The sequence below is a fragment of the Ornithorhynchus anatinus genome, chromosome 9 (assembly GCF_004115215.2).
Source record: "Ornithorhynchus anatinus isolate Pmale09 chromosome 9, mOrnAna1.pri.v4, whole genome shotgun sequence".
NCBI lineage: Eukaryota > Metazoa > Chordata > Mammalia > Monotremata > Ornithorhynchidae > Ornithorhynchus > Ornithorhynchus anatinus.
The window spans coordinates 17,898,953-17,913,958 of NC_041736.1; the positions used below are offsets into that span (position 1 = coordinate 17,898,953).

At 41.7% G+C, this 15,006-nt stretch overlaps 1 protein-coding gene and 1 long non-coding RNA gene across 5 annotated transcripts in view; one reads left to right on the forward strand and one right to left on the reverse strand.

Moving 5' to 3' along the window:
• Positions 1–15,006, forward strand: part of MAP3K20 (mitogen-activated protein kinase kinase kinase 20) — a 124,164-nt gene that overhangs the window by 95,520 nt on the left and 13,638 nt on the right. For 3 of the 4 annotated variants that reach the window (XM_029072123.2, XM_029072124.2, XM_001514714.4), the window contains exons 12-16: positions 533–577; positions 1,261–1,291; positions 1,384–1,523; positions 4,206–4,268; positions 5,556–5,648. In XM_029072123.2, the coding sequence (XP_028927956.1) occupies positions 533–577; positions 1,261–1,291; positions 1,384–1,523; positions 4,206–4,268; positions 5,556–5,648 (372 nt within the window). Of the gene's footprint in view, positions 1–532; positions 578–1,260; positions 1,292–1,383; positions 1,524–4,205; positions 4,269–5,555; positions 5,649–6,460; positions 10,039–15,006 lie in introns of those variants that run through there. The other variant, XM_007671245.3, reaches the window with a different exon arrangement.
• LOC120638598 overlaps positions 2,426–15,006 on the reverse strand; it is a 158,102-nt gene continuing 145,521 nt past the window's right edge. The window contains exons 8-10 of the long non-coding RNA XR_005660326.1: positions 5,393–5,571; positions 3,237–3,353; positions 2,426–2,521 (exon numbers count right to left, since the gene is read on the reverse strand). This is a non-coding gene — a long non-coding RNA (uncharacterized LOC120638598). The remainder of the gene's footprint in view (positions 2,522–3,236; positions 3,354–5,392; positions 5,572–15,006) is intronic.

A 15,006-nucleotide genomic window follows, 5' to 3' on the forward strand; every position in this document is an offset into this window, starting at 1 on the left:
TGTATGATTTCACGATATATTCAAGTGAGGGAGGAGGAGATGGAAAAATGGGACCCTTGAATGCATTCCATGTCAACAAAGAACTTTCCATATATCAGCGTAGAGACAGTTCCTAGGGATTCAGAAATTGTGTATGTCTCTGGGACAGCCTTCAAGATAAGTGCAGTAGATTTACTCTTCCCTCAAACCTTTTAGGAATCCCTCATTCCAGATGGAGAGTCACTTGACAGTAAAGTTAAAGACATCCAAATTCTTTCCCATAAATGGTTTGCCCAGGCAACGGCAAGTGTCTATTTTTTAGTGCCGAGCCCAGTATCGTGCACAGATGAACACTTACTACATTTGATCTGCTGCTACCGCTGCTCAGGATGATAATCGGAGGCATGATGATATATTCATCTCTGGCAAAGTCTTCAGCATAACCTACGGGGAGAAACCAGGAACAGTCAGCCAGCAAAAGTAAAATGAGGTGAATAGATGAACAGGTCCAAGGGAACCATGTTATTATTTTCTATTCATATTTCTCACGCAGCTGCTGCCTTCCTTTGATATTTGTGCATGGACAGAAGAAGACGTGGTAAGCATCTTGTATTCATTCCATCCATTATAATCAGGAAATGAATAGAATAAAGTTGTCCTGAAGATGTACGGTATAAAGTATGGATACTTTACTGTACGAAGGCCTATGTGGTCTAGGACCTTTTACACTGTTTTAATTTACTGAATGTACAGACTGCCCCACCCCCCCGGGAAACCTTGAGGATTTATTTTTTAATACATGAAGCACGATCTCGCAACGCCGGGCCTGAGAGCCTCTGGGAATAAGCACTGAGGCAGGCTTTGCCCCTTCAATGTCCTGGCCACCTGTAGCAGGGACTGGAAGGACCCCCATACTTGACACACGCAGCCCTCTCCACCAGGCATCTGGGGAATGGATACTCCTCAATTATTCCTGGAATGCGCTATCTTCATTAGTAGTGGAAGGTCGTAGAAACAAACTCCAGCAATAACTGAATGCATGAGAATCATAATAAAGACATTCCACAGTTGGATCAGATTCCCAAGCCAAAAAAGGGGTTCTTGTCCATACTTTCAAGTCTGAAACCCTGAAAAAAACAACCAGAAAGACCTTTTGTTTACTTTGGAAAGTGGAGCCAGGAACAAAATCTGTGAGAAACTGAGCTAGTTCATGGTTCCTGGTTCACACGGACCTGGCTACTGCAACAATTGGATCATCAAACTGTGTCCTCTCTTTCACAGCACTTTTGGATGCACCAACTCGTCAGAAAAGGCAAGTGACTGCATTCATTTTTTTCTAGTTTTCAAGTTGACCTAATTCTGATGTTTTAAAATCTAATGGATTTTTTTCCCTCTTACCTTCAGGTGATGCTTCTGAAGAGATGAGTATATATGCAACTTTGTTTAAAGAAAATAACATCACAGGAAAACGATTACTTCTCCTTGAAGAGGAAGACTTGAAGGATATGGGCATTGTTTCGAAAGGTCACATCATTCATTTAAAGGTATTTGAGCAACACACTTTGAGAGTAGTTGAACAAATGCCAAGGAGAATCCATTTTAGTACTAGAAAGAGCAGAAAATCTGATTGGGATATATTAAGAACCTGTCTAGAACTGCAGGTGATTACCTCAGTTAAGCCTGACCTACCTTGGAGGGTTAAAAACTGTTGGCAATTTTTTAAGTTGCTTTTGTAGCACACTGTGATTTTTCACTGGGACCAGCGTCGCTAGACCTGTCAGGATAGTGAGTGTGGATTACTTGAAAAGTTTTCAAGAAACTTCTATGTCTGGAGCTGGACAACCTGGGAGTTCTTGAGCTGAACCTACCAGAAATAAGGTGTAACATTTGTCTGAACATAGGGGAAACAGCATGGGCCTAGGAGTCAGAGGACTTGGGTTCTAATCCCTCTTCTACCAGTTGCCTGCGGTGTGACCTTGGGCAAGTCACTTAACTTCCCTCACCTGTAAAATGGGGATTAAATACCAGTTCTTTCTCCTACTTAGACTGTGAGACCCATTTGAAGCAGCATAGCCTAGTGGCAAGAGCACAAGCTTGGAAGTCAGAGGACCCAAGTAGCTCCACAACTTGTCTGCTCTGTGACCCTGGGCAAGTCATTTAACTTCTCTGTGCTTCAGTTATCTCATCTGTAAAATGGGGATTAAGACTGTGAGCCCCACGTGGGACAACCTGATTACCTTATATCTACCCTAGCTCTTAGAACAGTTCTTAGCACATAGTAAGCGCTTAACAAATACTAAAACCATTATTATGATTATTATTGTGAGACAGGGACTGTGTCCAATATGATTAACTTGTATCTATCCCAGTACTTGACATATAGTAAATGCGTAACAAATTCCATTCCAAAAAAAGAAAAAAAAATCAAAGGTAAATTGAGCTTGCCTTCACTCCTGGGAGTCTTCCATCTTAGCGAGCATTCTTTGGTTGCTCTCGATCTTCTGGGTGACATTCTCCTCCTGCCCCATGGTAGTGGTAGCATCTGAGGAAAGCCAAAGAAAGCTGGTTCCATGAACAGGAATCCACAAGAGATTATACTGTTTCTAGTTTCTGATTTACTAACCACTTCTGGCCACGTCATTAAGTTATGTCTCTGCTCTATTTTCCTTACAAAAATCACAACAAGCCCAATTCCACCCTGACTCTCATTTGGTGACTATTTTCCTCACTGTCGATGGGAGGGGCAGGCCAAGAGAAGGAGTTACACTGGTAGCAAAGTCCTAGTGGATAAAGTGTGGGACTGAGTGTCAGAGAAGGAGTTACACTGGTAGCAAAGTCCTAGTAGATAAAGTATGGGACTGAGTGTCAGAAGGTTCTGGCTTCTAATCCCAGCTCTGCCACTTGTCTGTGTGACCTTGGGCAAGTCACTTAACTTCTCTGTACCTCGGTTACCTCTTCTGTAAAATGGGGATTAAGACTGTGATCCCCTTGGGACGGGGGACAGGGACTGTGTCTAACCTGATTAGCTTGTATCTGCCCCAGTGCTTAGAACAGTGCTTGACACATTGTAAACTCTTTAAAAAAAAAATTACATTTGCTACCCATTTTAAAAAAAGAAAGTTTTGGCTGGGCATTTTGGTGGGGTGTGTGAAGTATTTTTCACAGAATAAAGAAATGTATTTTATGTCCCAAGAGGAACTAAACCACATATTTCAGAAATGGGCTCTAGAGGAGTGAGAGAGGTACAACTGGAAAACCTGGAATGATGTGTGGGGAGAAGCTGGACTCCAGACAGGGACACACAATCTCTCTGCTTCCCCAGCAGCAGGTAGTTTCCACCTCTCCACTCCAGTTTACTGCACTGAAGGTTCCTTCTAGTAGGAAAGGAAGAAAAGTTGACATTTGCTTATTGGCTCTCCCACATCTAGAGCATTAGGACAAAATCGTGAGGTGTCATCAGGATTGTCTCTATATGTTGCCAAGTTGTACATTCCAAGAGCTTAGTACAGTGCTCTGCACACAGTAAAGCGCTCAGTAAATACGACTGAATGAATTAATTTTCACTGATCTCATGTTGGCTTGTCTCCTGATCCCTCCATCTGAAGGAGCACAGGACTTGGGAGAGAAATTAAGCAGCCCACAAATATCCAAGTGCTAACCACCTACATTTTGCTTAAAAAAAAGTAATTTTACTCATGCTTAATACTCATTTCCTAAGGGAATAGTATGTTCCAATTCATGGAAAAGCTAAATTATTTGAGTAGAGGGCCAGAAAACAAAATTTCAGTTATCTTAATTTTCCTAACACTTGCTTGTATTCACCAAAAGGACTACCGGGAGAAAACCCCAAGTGCTATTTCATGGAAATTTAGGCTAGTTGTGAAGAGTGGTGTTTTGTTTTTTCTCATCCATTAGTGCAGCATACCCATGTTTTACACCCCAGAACCCTAACCTTTCATACCTGTATTCCACCAGTAGTTGAGAATCATTCTAGGAATTTTGAGAATTTCAAGGTCTAGAGTCTTTAAAATATCTTCCTAGTCTATTAAATTACTGCAAACCATCTATACTACTTTGTGTAACAATGATGAGAATTGTTAGCTGTTGAAACCTTATGGAACATTCGGGAAACCTAGCTCTGACTGAACTGAATTACAATATGGGGTAATTTACATTAACCTTTGTGGGACATTGTGAAATTGGATTATGTGTATGATTTCTTGCAGACAGCCATTGAGAAATTAACCCACGATTACTTAAATCTGTTTCACTTTCCACCACTAATTAAGGTAAGTCAAGTTATTTCTAAAGGTGTGTTGCTTTTATTGACTCAAGACGTTTTAAAAAAACCTTGAACATTTTACACCTGCCACCTACACACCTGAATTTTCCAGGTCCCGGTGAAAATTGTTTGAAGTAAAATTAAATACTATGAAAAAGTAATCTCTGTCAAACAAAAGCCCTTTTGAAATAAGTTCTAAGGTGTTTGTTAATGAACATCCTCTGCCATCTGAAGGTTGAAACATTAACACTGTTCAAGATAAGGCAAACTATACCCTGAGAAATACAGGTATTGACATTAGTCGGGGAGGAATTCCTGCCTTCCTAAATCCCCATCCTAAGAATTTATACTGAGAAACTCTGCTGTGGGACCTGGGCTCAGTATTTTACTTCCAAATACTTACTTTTGTCACTGTTTAGCAGAAAGAGCATTTAATAATATTAAGAACTTGCTCTCGTATTTGTCTTCATCATCAATAATTATTGAGCGTTTACTGTGTGCACAGCACTGTACTAAGCACTTGGGAGAATGCAGTACAGAGTTGCTAGATATGGTCCCTACCCACAGCGAGCTTACAGTCTAGAGAAGGAGACAAATAATATAAATACTAATATATAATTTATAGGTAAGTACATAAATGCAGTGGGGATGAAGGGTGGGATAAATTCCAAAAGCCCAAAGGTTACAGAACCAAGTGCATAGATGATGCAGATGGGAGAGAGCTGGGGAAATGACGGTTTAACTGGGGGAAGCCTCTTGGATGAGATGTGACCTTAATAAGGCTTTGAAGGTGGGGAGAGTTGTGGTCTGGCATATATGGAGGGGGAGGGAGTTCCAGGCCAGGTAGAGGACATGGAAAAGGTGTCGGTGGCAAGATGACAGATGAGATCGGTTATGAGGACAGTCTCCAGCTACCACATAACAATTCAATAACATCTGCTCGGAATTAACTCAAGCTGCCACCTTAAGGTCCTCTAAAGCATCTCTTTGACCAAGCTGTTTTTCCAGTGAGTGTGAGATACTTTCTGGGAAGTTATACTGAGAAAAAGAGATGCTTTGAATGTTCATCTTCTAGGTTACGACCAAATCCATTTCAATGCATTCTCAAAGACTTGAAAATTTTTCACTTACCTTGCCCTCTAGTAGTTGAGGTCAAGCTTATTAAACAGACAAAAGTTACCATAAGATGAAAGAAAAACAGTTGAAGTTGCTACATGGTGTTTTTTGCCTTATGGGTAATAAAGCAAAACCAGTGATGGAAAATGACTTGTGGAACTTGCTTTCTTTGTGTTAGGACTCAGCAGGAGGACCTGAAGAAAATGAGGAAAAAGTAGTGAACCTAGAGCTTGTTTTTGGCTTTCATTTGAAACCAGGCACCAGCCCCCAGGTAAGTCACATGTGAATTGATCTGACGTCCTTGGTGTTGTTGGTAGTTTGTAGTAGCTTGTAACTAGTAAAGTTGATGAATTAATTGAGAAAATAGCAGGTTTGTTGGTGCTGCATGTAAATGACCTGCTCCAGAAAGGGAACTTTGGGTTTTTACAGTTATTTGGCCTAGTCACCCAAAACCACATATGCACCTAAAACTGTCAAGGATATGCCCAGGGTTGGGGCAGGAAGGTTAAGCAGGTGGTATCCATTTGAGCTCAGCAGTGGTGTGTTCAGACCAGTTTTTAGGGGGAGTGCAACGAGAAGCTGTAGCAACTCAGTGACCAGGGCAGAACTGATGACAGAACCTGGATCTGCGATCAGACCCATGCCTTGTTGATTAGATTATACTTACTTCGGATTGCCTCTGTCACCAGACACCTTGGGATATCTGGAATAAATAAATGCAGGAAGCTCACTTTGGATTTAAAATGCTAGTTAATTACTGAGTTCACTGATGACCGAATTCCTGGTGTCATTTTGTCTCACATCAGATGGCTGCCATCTAAAAATTGTCAATCTGGTCACATTTGCCTAGGGTGCTTATTGACTGAAATGGATGAAAGCGTTTCACTGGGTTCTGAATGTCTCCACTGGTGCAACTCTGTGATTGGCAGCTCATTGCCCTGTGAAACGGAGAGTCTCCATATTCTTGAAACACTACAAGAGTACATGCCACTAAAGTTACATGGCTTTTCATGGTGTGGCACTATATTCAGCACTATAGGGTACTTTACTGATGATGCTTGTATTTCAATTTTTCTTTTACAGCTTGCTTTTTTTAAAAAAGAAAGTGTCAGCTGAAACTTGAACCGGAACTTAAATGTTCATTCTACTCCTAATGTGATAACTTGACTACTTTTTATGTGTGAAACTGAAAAACTGTTCTGGTGGACACCAGAGGTGGCAGATGATTCTGGAGCCAGATAAAGAGGTCAATTTATTTAACAACTATAAGGGGAGTTGAGAAAGCACCTTTCTGCCAAAGAACTTGAGGCTCACCACAAACGTTACTTCACTTATGAAGGCACTTTTGTGTGTCCAAGGAATCGGGTATCATTCTTTACTAGGAAAGAAACCTGACACCGAGAGAGGCCAAACACTTGCAGGGAAGACCCAGATGCTGTGCTCTGCATTTTCTCTGGCTTCACTGCACTTCACCGTGGCCTTTAATTGAAAAGTGATCTGTGAAGAAGGCAAGAAAAGGGATTTCCTTGGAAAAGGAAGTTGGGGTGTTGGAACAATTACCAGCATGGCCCTGTGAAGAGGTATTTTGGTATGAAGTCCACTGTGAGAATCACTAAGTGAGCCAATCCAGAGTGACTGAAGCTATAGACCTCCCCTCCAACTCCATTGGCACTATAAGAGTTTGGTTTTATACCAACCTAGCTGTGCCCTGAATGGGGACCATACAGACCTAACCCCAGTGCAGATGAAGGAAAACTACTCTGTCTCGCTTTACGATATCAAATCACGTTAAGGTCCCTTATCACTTGTGACATCTAGGGCTTCCATACTTTGAATAAGAGCACTTTGCCTACGTTCAAACTATACCACTGAAGTGGGTAGGAGGGGATCTCCAAATCTAGATAATGACATTTTCTAGATTGTTGGAAAGGATATGAGATGGAAGAGGTTTTACCCTGAAGGACATTTCCTCCAACTGCTCGGCTCCTTAACATTTTTCAATGGGCAAAGTACAGCAGTAGAGAAACATAATTACATGGCAAAACCAAAGAGAAATTTAGATTTCTTGGCTCTGCAATATAGAATTGCACACCCTGTCAGATCATCTCTATACTGACTACTAATACTTTGATCAGATGAAAGAAGGCGCAAACCACCAGACCCATGTTAGATGAGATCAAAGAGCAAGCAATGCATCAACAACTTGGAGATCCTCACAACTTGACAAAAGACAGATGTTTACCAAAGCCTACATTGTAGAACACAGAAGCATACCTTGTCAAGCAATTGGACACCTAGGCTAGAGAGAAACCGAAGACTATGCAGTTTGAAACCAAATTAAGGACACAGATAACCATAGCCATTGCCAAAGCACCCCTGAAGAGGACTGATAGCTCCATCCTCACCACAGACCTGGATTTTTAAAAGGGAGCAACAAGACATTAAAGATCCCTGACACACAGCTTTTGCTCCAACACTTAATGAAGACACCATGGCAGTCAGATCCAAGAAGGTCCTTAATTTAAAGCAGACTTGCTGAGATCCACAAGCAGGATGGAGCTATGTTCTGTTCAACGAGCTAAAATATGTAACAAAGAAGAGATGCCACAGGATGCCTAAGATGCTGTCCCTAACATCTTTAAGAAGAGAGGGGGAGAGAGTTGTCTGTGGTGAGGTCCAAACCGGAGGCCTCCGAGGGCAACCTTTGAAGAATACTGTTATCGGTGGGAGGACTTTCCCCATTGGCTAAGAATCAGGACCAATAAGAAAAAAAAAAACCAAAAATACAAGTGGCCATTGGATGCAATGCACTCTATTAAGCACAAACCTCCCTCACTAGAAGCAGACACAAATATATTTAATAATACAAATATTAGTAAATGCTTGTAAACTCAAATATTTACTAATAGCAAATAGTTATACACACAAGTGTAGGGGAAGGGTAAAAATATACTCTAGCTGCTTAGCTAATGTGAGTTGTGAATTAGTAAGGACTTACATGGGGGAGTTCCAGGTCAAAGGCCGAGTTGAAATTAGCTTTTTAGAAAAGCATTAATGCATACAGGTCAGACTGATATCCCGTTTAGCCAAGTATTTTCTTCCTACAATGGCCCAAGGGATGTTTAGAGGAGCAGTGGGATAGTTGCCGTTCTTGATATCCAATCTTAAGATTAAAGATGAACCAACATCCCTTTCACTTCTTCGCTTATATAGTCCCATTATGGGTTGTTTCTTAGATTTATCTAAACTTACTAATATTTTTGGCCTCCATGGCATTCAGTAGTAGTGAATTCTAAATGCCAACCACTTGCTACGTGAAAAAGCTTTTCCTTTTGTTCTCTTCAACCTATTCACTTCAAGCTGAAAAACAGCCTCCTATACGGGTGTTAGGGAAACACAACAACACCGGGCTCATCCTGTCCTTACCTTTGTGATTTTGCAACCATCAATTGGGTTCCACAGCCCTCATCTTTCCAGACTCACCAATCCTAATATTTCCATCTTTCCACTTATGGAAGGTGCTCCAACAAGCTGATTGTCTCGGGTGCATCTTCTCTTTAAAAATATTAATTTGGGCCCCGGACCTACATGAAACAAGTCTAAGTCCCGCCCTAACGAAAGCAGTGCCTGGCCCTACAGACAAACGGGAAAGGAGGGTAAACCACCAGTTCCACATCCAAGCCCATTCCACAGCCCCAGGCCTCAGCATCTCCACCTGACAGAATTTCAGGCTTTCTCCACCTTGCAGTGGCCTCAGGAGAGCAGAATGAGAGAGACCAAGCAGTAGTTGTGGACTGGATAATCTCCGAGACCAATCAGGAGGCACACAAGGGCAGACTCCTATGGCAACCTCTGTCAATCAACCGAACTACCCCACCAATTAAGCATAGTTAAAGGTGCATATTTACATCAAAACTGCTCTGTCCGTTCAGCACTGCCCCTATCGTTCTTTAACTTTCTCAGTGTACACTGTGACTCAAAGTATGCCTGGCAGATTCCCTATTGCTATCTGGATAGAGAGCCAGGTATTGTTAATTCCATTAAGACGCAGGTGGAATACCAGCCACTTCTTCGACCTGCCATTTGGTTTCTCCCATGCAGTCAAGTGAATTCTGCCATTACAATGAGCCTCTTACTAGCTCGTTGTGGGCAGAGAACGCGTCTACCCACTCTTGCTACATTATATTCTCCCAAGCATTTAGTACAGTTCTCTGCATACAGTAAGTGCTCAATAAATACCACTGACTGATACTACACTGTTGCTTGGCAGTCTTGAAGACTTGAAAGACCCTATAATCGGTCCTCTACCAGAACTTTCACTTGCCTGACCTCATTATGTGTTTACTTGCAACAAAGGCCACCTCACCTCCAAGTGAAAGAATTACTGGAGTAATTTTTTTTAAGAAGTTAGTGTTTTCCTTTGTAGTCAAAGGGACACAAATTCAAAGAGAGCAAATACATATTGTTGGCTGCTTATTGGTTCTGTTTCATTAACCGTCCTGAATGATGACCTGCCTATGTCAGCAGAGTAAAATCCATCACTTATTCATCCTTTACAAAGGTAATTATTATTGGTCAGTAACCCTCTCCATTTTTTTCCCCTCAAGGCTAGAGTTCCCAGTACTCTACCAGTCTCAACTATGGTAGGGAGAGTCAGAGGCATACCCATTCCATTCTCAGCTGGGGCAGTGGTGAGCGAGTGGAAGGCAATCTGCTTGCTACAAGTCAAAACTCACCTGTGCTTGGCAGCAGATGCATGGGAGAGAGTCAAGGGTAGAGACAAGTTTACTGCGCTGAAAGAGGCAATGGTAAACTATTTCTGTACTTTTACCAAGAAAACTCTATGGATACACCAACCAGAATGATTGCAGATGGAGGCAGGGCATTCTAGGGGAGGTGCCCTCGGAGTCGCTATGGGTCGGTGAAGTCTCGATGGCATAAGACAAGACCTTTGAAAATACATCACTTCCTCTCTTGATTTTATAGACAGTGCAGGATTATGGGGCTGTTCAGGGTCCTACAAAGTCATTGGCTACATCACCCTGCTTGAAGAGGAAAAGCCATCTTTCTGGAGGGCTCTTCATCATTCTTTTCCAAGCGCTCATTAGTGCTTTGAGAACTGAGAGCCCTCCGAAATACTTTGATCGGTGATCACAGACTACACCCTATTCTCCCTACCAGTTGTCTTGCAATTTGTGCCACTGGGCCCAGGAGCACCAGACAAGAGTGTGTGGATGGCTCAGTGCAAGCCATCCCCACTACCTACAAAATCAGCTCAGGCAAATGTTCTGCTGGCGATAGGTCATATCTTTCTTCTTTTAAACATTGCTGCCTGTGCCATGCTCATCCATATGGCAGGTGTGCAGAAAAGATGTACTCCACTATTTTTGTGAAAACAGTCTGTGAGTCTACAAAAGGTGCCCAGGGATACAATCTCATCATCAATGGCATCATCTTCAGACTGAAGAATGGGTTCAGAGACAACCCGGGAATATCTCCACATTGCATTTAATAACTTTTTTATATGGCCAAAGCGCTCAGCTCTCCAATTCACTACCCTATTTTTTAGTTCACACCGCTCAGCTCCGACAAGGAATTATCTGGCTAATCGCTACCATGTGAACTAGACTAAAGATGATTGCCCCAGAGTGATCCTTAATTTAGCCGGCTGCACGCTGGGGAGGTTATCTATCAGTTGCTCTAGTGTGGCCACAACCACCCTCTATTTCCAGTAGTTGGGGACAAGTGGCCATTGTTCCCTTGTAAACTGAGCTCCAAACATGGCTTGGCAATCGTGGGAGTTGCCCTGGAGACTGGGCTGGTTCAGGGTGCTAAAGGAGCACCTCTGTGCTGGACACTGGGCCTAGAGCCTGAGGGAGACCCAAGTTGTACACGACACGTATCACTGCTAATTAGCAAAACTCCAAGGGGCTGGCAATCCGTACTCTGGCCCAGAGACTGATGCTCGGGTTTGAAATGATCCAAAAATTAAGTTCAAAATGGAAATGTTTTCCAGATGAAAACCTTCCAGTCTTGGATACTAAAAAGGCTCTCTAAACATGGCAGGTGATCTCAGAACCATTTTATGTAGTCAAGTGTGTAATGCAGCCTTGGACAGTACATTTCCCTTGATTTGTTTCACTTGATTTTAACAACATCTCTACAGTCCCCTCTTTGTACATAACTGAAATTTTAAAAAGCAATATACCAACCTTATCTATACTGGTGTCTAGTTGGCACCAATCTGCCCTGACCTTAGACATGAGCTATTGTTAAGGGTATAACGCATTTACATATTTTGCAATAAAACATCAGTTATTTGCATTACTGTGTCAAGTTTTATTTGATTCTTTCACCTAAAAATGACTCATTTTCCTTTCTTGTATTTTAAAAACCAACTACTCTAAGCTTGTTTGAGAATAATCAAAAATTGCCCATTTAGCTAGAAGTCATTTTCTTTTCAAAAGGCAAATGTTATTTAATCTTTCAGCTGTTCATTGTGCCATCATAAATACTTTCTTTTCAGCACAGTTGTGGGGACTGAAATGAGCCCACTAATTGCCTCCCATTTCGACTGACATGTGGTGGTTTAGTGGAAAGAGAACACAGCAGGGAGAAGGAAATAGGAGGCTGAGAAAATGAGAGCTAATTATTTTCACTGCCTCATGTCAGGCTCTGTGTCAGCCTTGTTTTTACAAACTGGAAGGTTTAGCACTAAATAAAACAAACTGGCGTCATGTTTTTATATACTGGCAGTGTCATGGAAGCAGCTGCACATCTCAAAGACAATATAATGCCTGCATTCGCATGGACACCATCTGACAGGCACTGTGAGCCACTACTAATGAGGATATCACAGTGGTGCCAAGTGAAAGGTGCTGAATTATGTATGATTCTTCATCAGTACAGCAATAGTCCTGTACATCATTATGAGACATTGTTTTGCTGAAGAGATTAAAACATTCTTAGTTCCAGACCCTGCAACCTATACACGCTAAAAGAGGTTATTAATGGAATTTTTAGGGAGAGTTTCTTGTGGATTTCTTTTTGGTTCAGAAAAATCTCATGGGACAAAGCAGTGGTGGGTCATGACATGGTACATATAAAGAAGAGAGGCAAATTAACTATACTTGTATTATCTTCCTTTTAAACCCAGCATAATAAAATATAGTGGCGCAGGGTAATACATAATGATAAATAATAACCCAGGTGCTATCACTGGATGCTCAGGACTTAGGCCTTGAAAACAGCGGGTTTCCACAGCTGAGCTAGATAATAGCTAAGAATGTAAAGAACCTTTGGGGGCTCAAATCATCAACACACTACTACTTTTAATGCTAGCATGACCAATGTTTTTTCATATTTGTTTCATCTTGCCTTAGCTCTTACATTTCCAACTAACCAGTTCTCTACTCAGATGCTGCCTCCATTTTCTCTCCTTGGACTTAAAAAGTTTTTGGCACCCTCTGAAGTGAATATCGTGTCCTAAATAGAGAACCGAGGGGCTTCTCTAGACATAGGTTTGGTCTTCTGGTATCCTAACGTATATACCAAAATTCTCATCTTTCCTGTAATGTAAAAATACTATGAAAATATTTTAGCCCCAAATTGTGGAGAATGGTGTTCACTACAATCACCTAATTTTTATTTATATGCTTGAGTCCTCTCCAAAGTGTTTCCTTCACTGCCAGGGTTACCTCTATCCCTGGCTTTTCTCTCAAGTTCTAGTTGACTTCTTTTGAAGATTGGAGTCCACCAGCTTATTAACTACCAGGTGTTCCAAAAATGTGTGTGGGGTTATGAGAATTTAATGTTACTCTCCCTTGTACTCTTTTCTTATTTGGGACTTAGTTTTACGCTGTCTTATGCTTTAGATCTCTATCGAGAAAGCCTATTGGAAAACACAAACTAGCTTCAAGCTGCAAACAGTTTCACAGCACTCAGAGCTGTGAATAAACTCTACTTTAAGAGGCATCTCCATGTGAGTTTCCATTTCTCTTGAAGAACACCCTTAACTCAGAAAGATGTTCAGATAAGCTCAGTTCTCACTTTCCCTAAGATATACTTAGGCTGTGCCTACATTCCTACACTCTCTCTTTTGGTTTTTGAAACACACAAGACCCATCTTATAGCTGAAGCAGCCATTGCCGAGTGCTATTGCTAGACTCTAGCACTAAGTCCCGGCAGGGAGTTGCTTGGTAGCCACTGTGGTCTCTGCCACCCATATTAGCTAAATATTTTTCATGTTTCCTGTGGACCTGTCCACCTCACAGAAAACTTTAGAGGTTCCATCAGTTTGAAGCCTTCACTACTGAAGGCACAATCCCATCGGGCAGAACCGGGCCTAGGAAAACAGGTCTTCCAATTCCCTGAGCAGTGATTTTTCCACCGGACCAACACGGGAGTTTAGCCAGTTAAGACCAAGGCTTGACCATTAATCCTGCACAGAGACTCCTGCACTTTAACTGGCAACTTCAGCAAGAATCCAGGAATTGTTTCAAATACTAGGCACTCAAATATAAATTTAGGATGCAGAAAAGATCCAAAAGTTTGGAAGGGATTTGCATCCGGATGCAACCTAATCCACTTCTGTTTAATCAGAAAAAATGGATAGAGGCATGCTTGTGAGATCTGCAGCAGCCCATGCTCTCCTACCCCAAGATGTAAGGCTTCCTTCTGACCAAAACTCGTGTAGCTTCTGTTCTTCCCTTATGCTTTCATCCATACACATATCCACTGTTATTGGGAAGGTATTCCATCTGGATGCAGATCTTTTTTATGAAACCAAAAGCTCCACTAACAGAGATGGGATTTTGTAATTAATTTTCTAACTGCATAGTTTTCCAAAGATGATTACACATAGAGCTACATCAGTGCCTCATCATTTGTTCAGCACCTATACTGTGTTGATACTTTCATCTGTAGAAACCTTTCTTCGCACTTCACAGTGTATTGTACCTCCTCTGCCCAACTACTTCCATGTTGCACTTAGGGCCTCGGGCAGGGGAAAAATACAGAATTGAGGGAGACAAGGGTGTGCAAGTGAACCTGTGCAGAGCACTATCATTACAATCAATTCCTTGGAACAGATTCTTGGTCCTGAATTATTAGAACCGAGGCTCATCCGCCCTCCTGGGGGCAAGACTCCAACATTGTACACACAGCACTGTCTAGGCACTTGGAAATGTACACCAAAAGTAAGATAGTATGTCCACAGGAATATACTATCTAATGGGGGAGACAAGCAGGCACAAATTGCCAAAAGCGTGATCAGTACAAGAGCATAAACATAAATGATAAAACCAAAAATAAGCAATTAATGAATAAACTGGTATGTGTGAGAGTGCTAAAGTGGCTGAAAGGGTGACTTGATGAGGAAGCTGAGGATTAGTCAAGGTTGAGAGTAAGTAAAGTTGATGATTGTATTTCAGGGAATGCTGTATCTTCTTTTTTCCTCCTCCAGTTATCTACACTTGAATGAGATGGATAATACCCACTTTGGTTCAGCTCTTCCTTAATTACAGTTTTATTGCTTCCCTGGATGTCTTTTTTATGGTTCATGTAAAACTTAAACGTGGGTAGGGAATGTGTCTTCCAACTCTAATATATTGTACCCTCTCAGGTGCTTA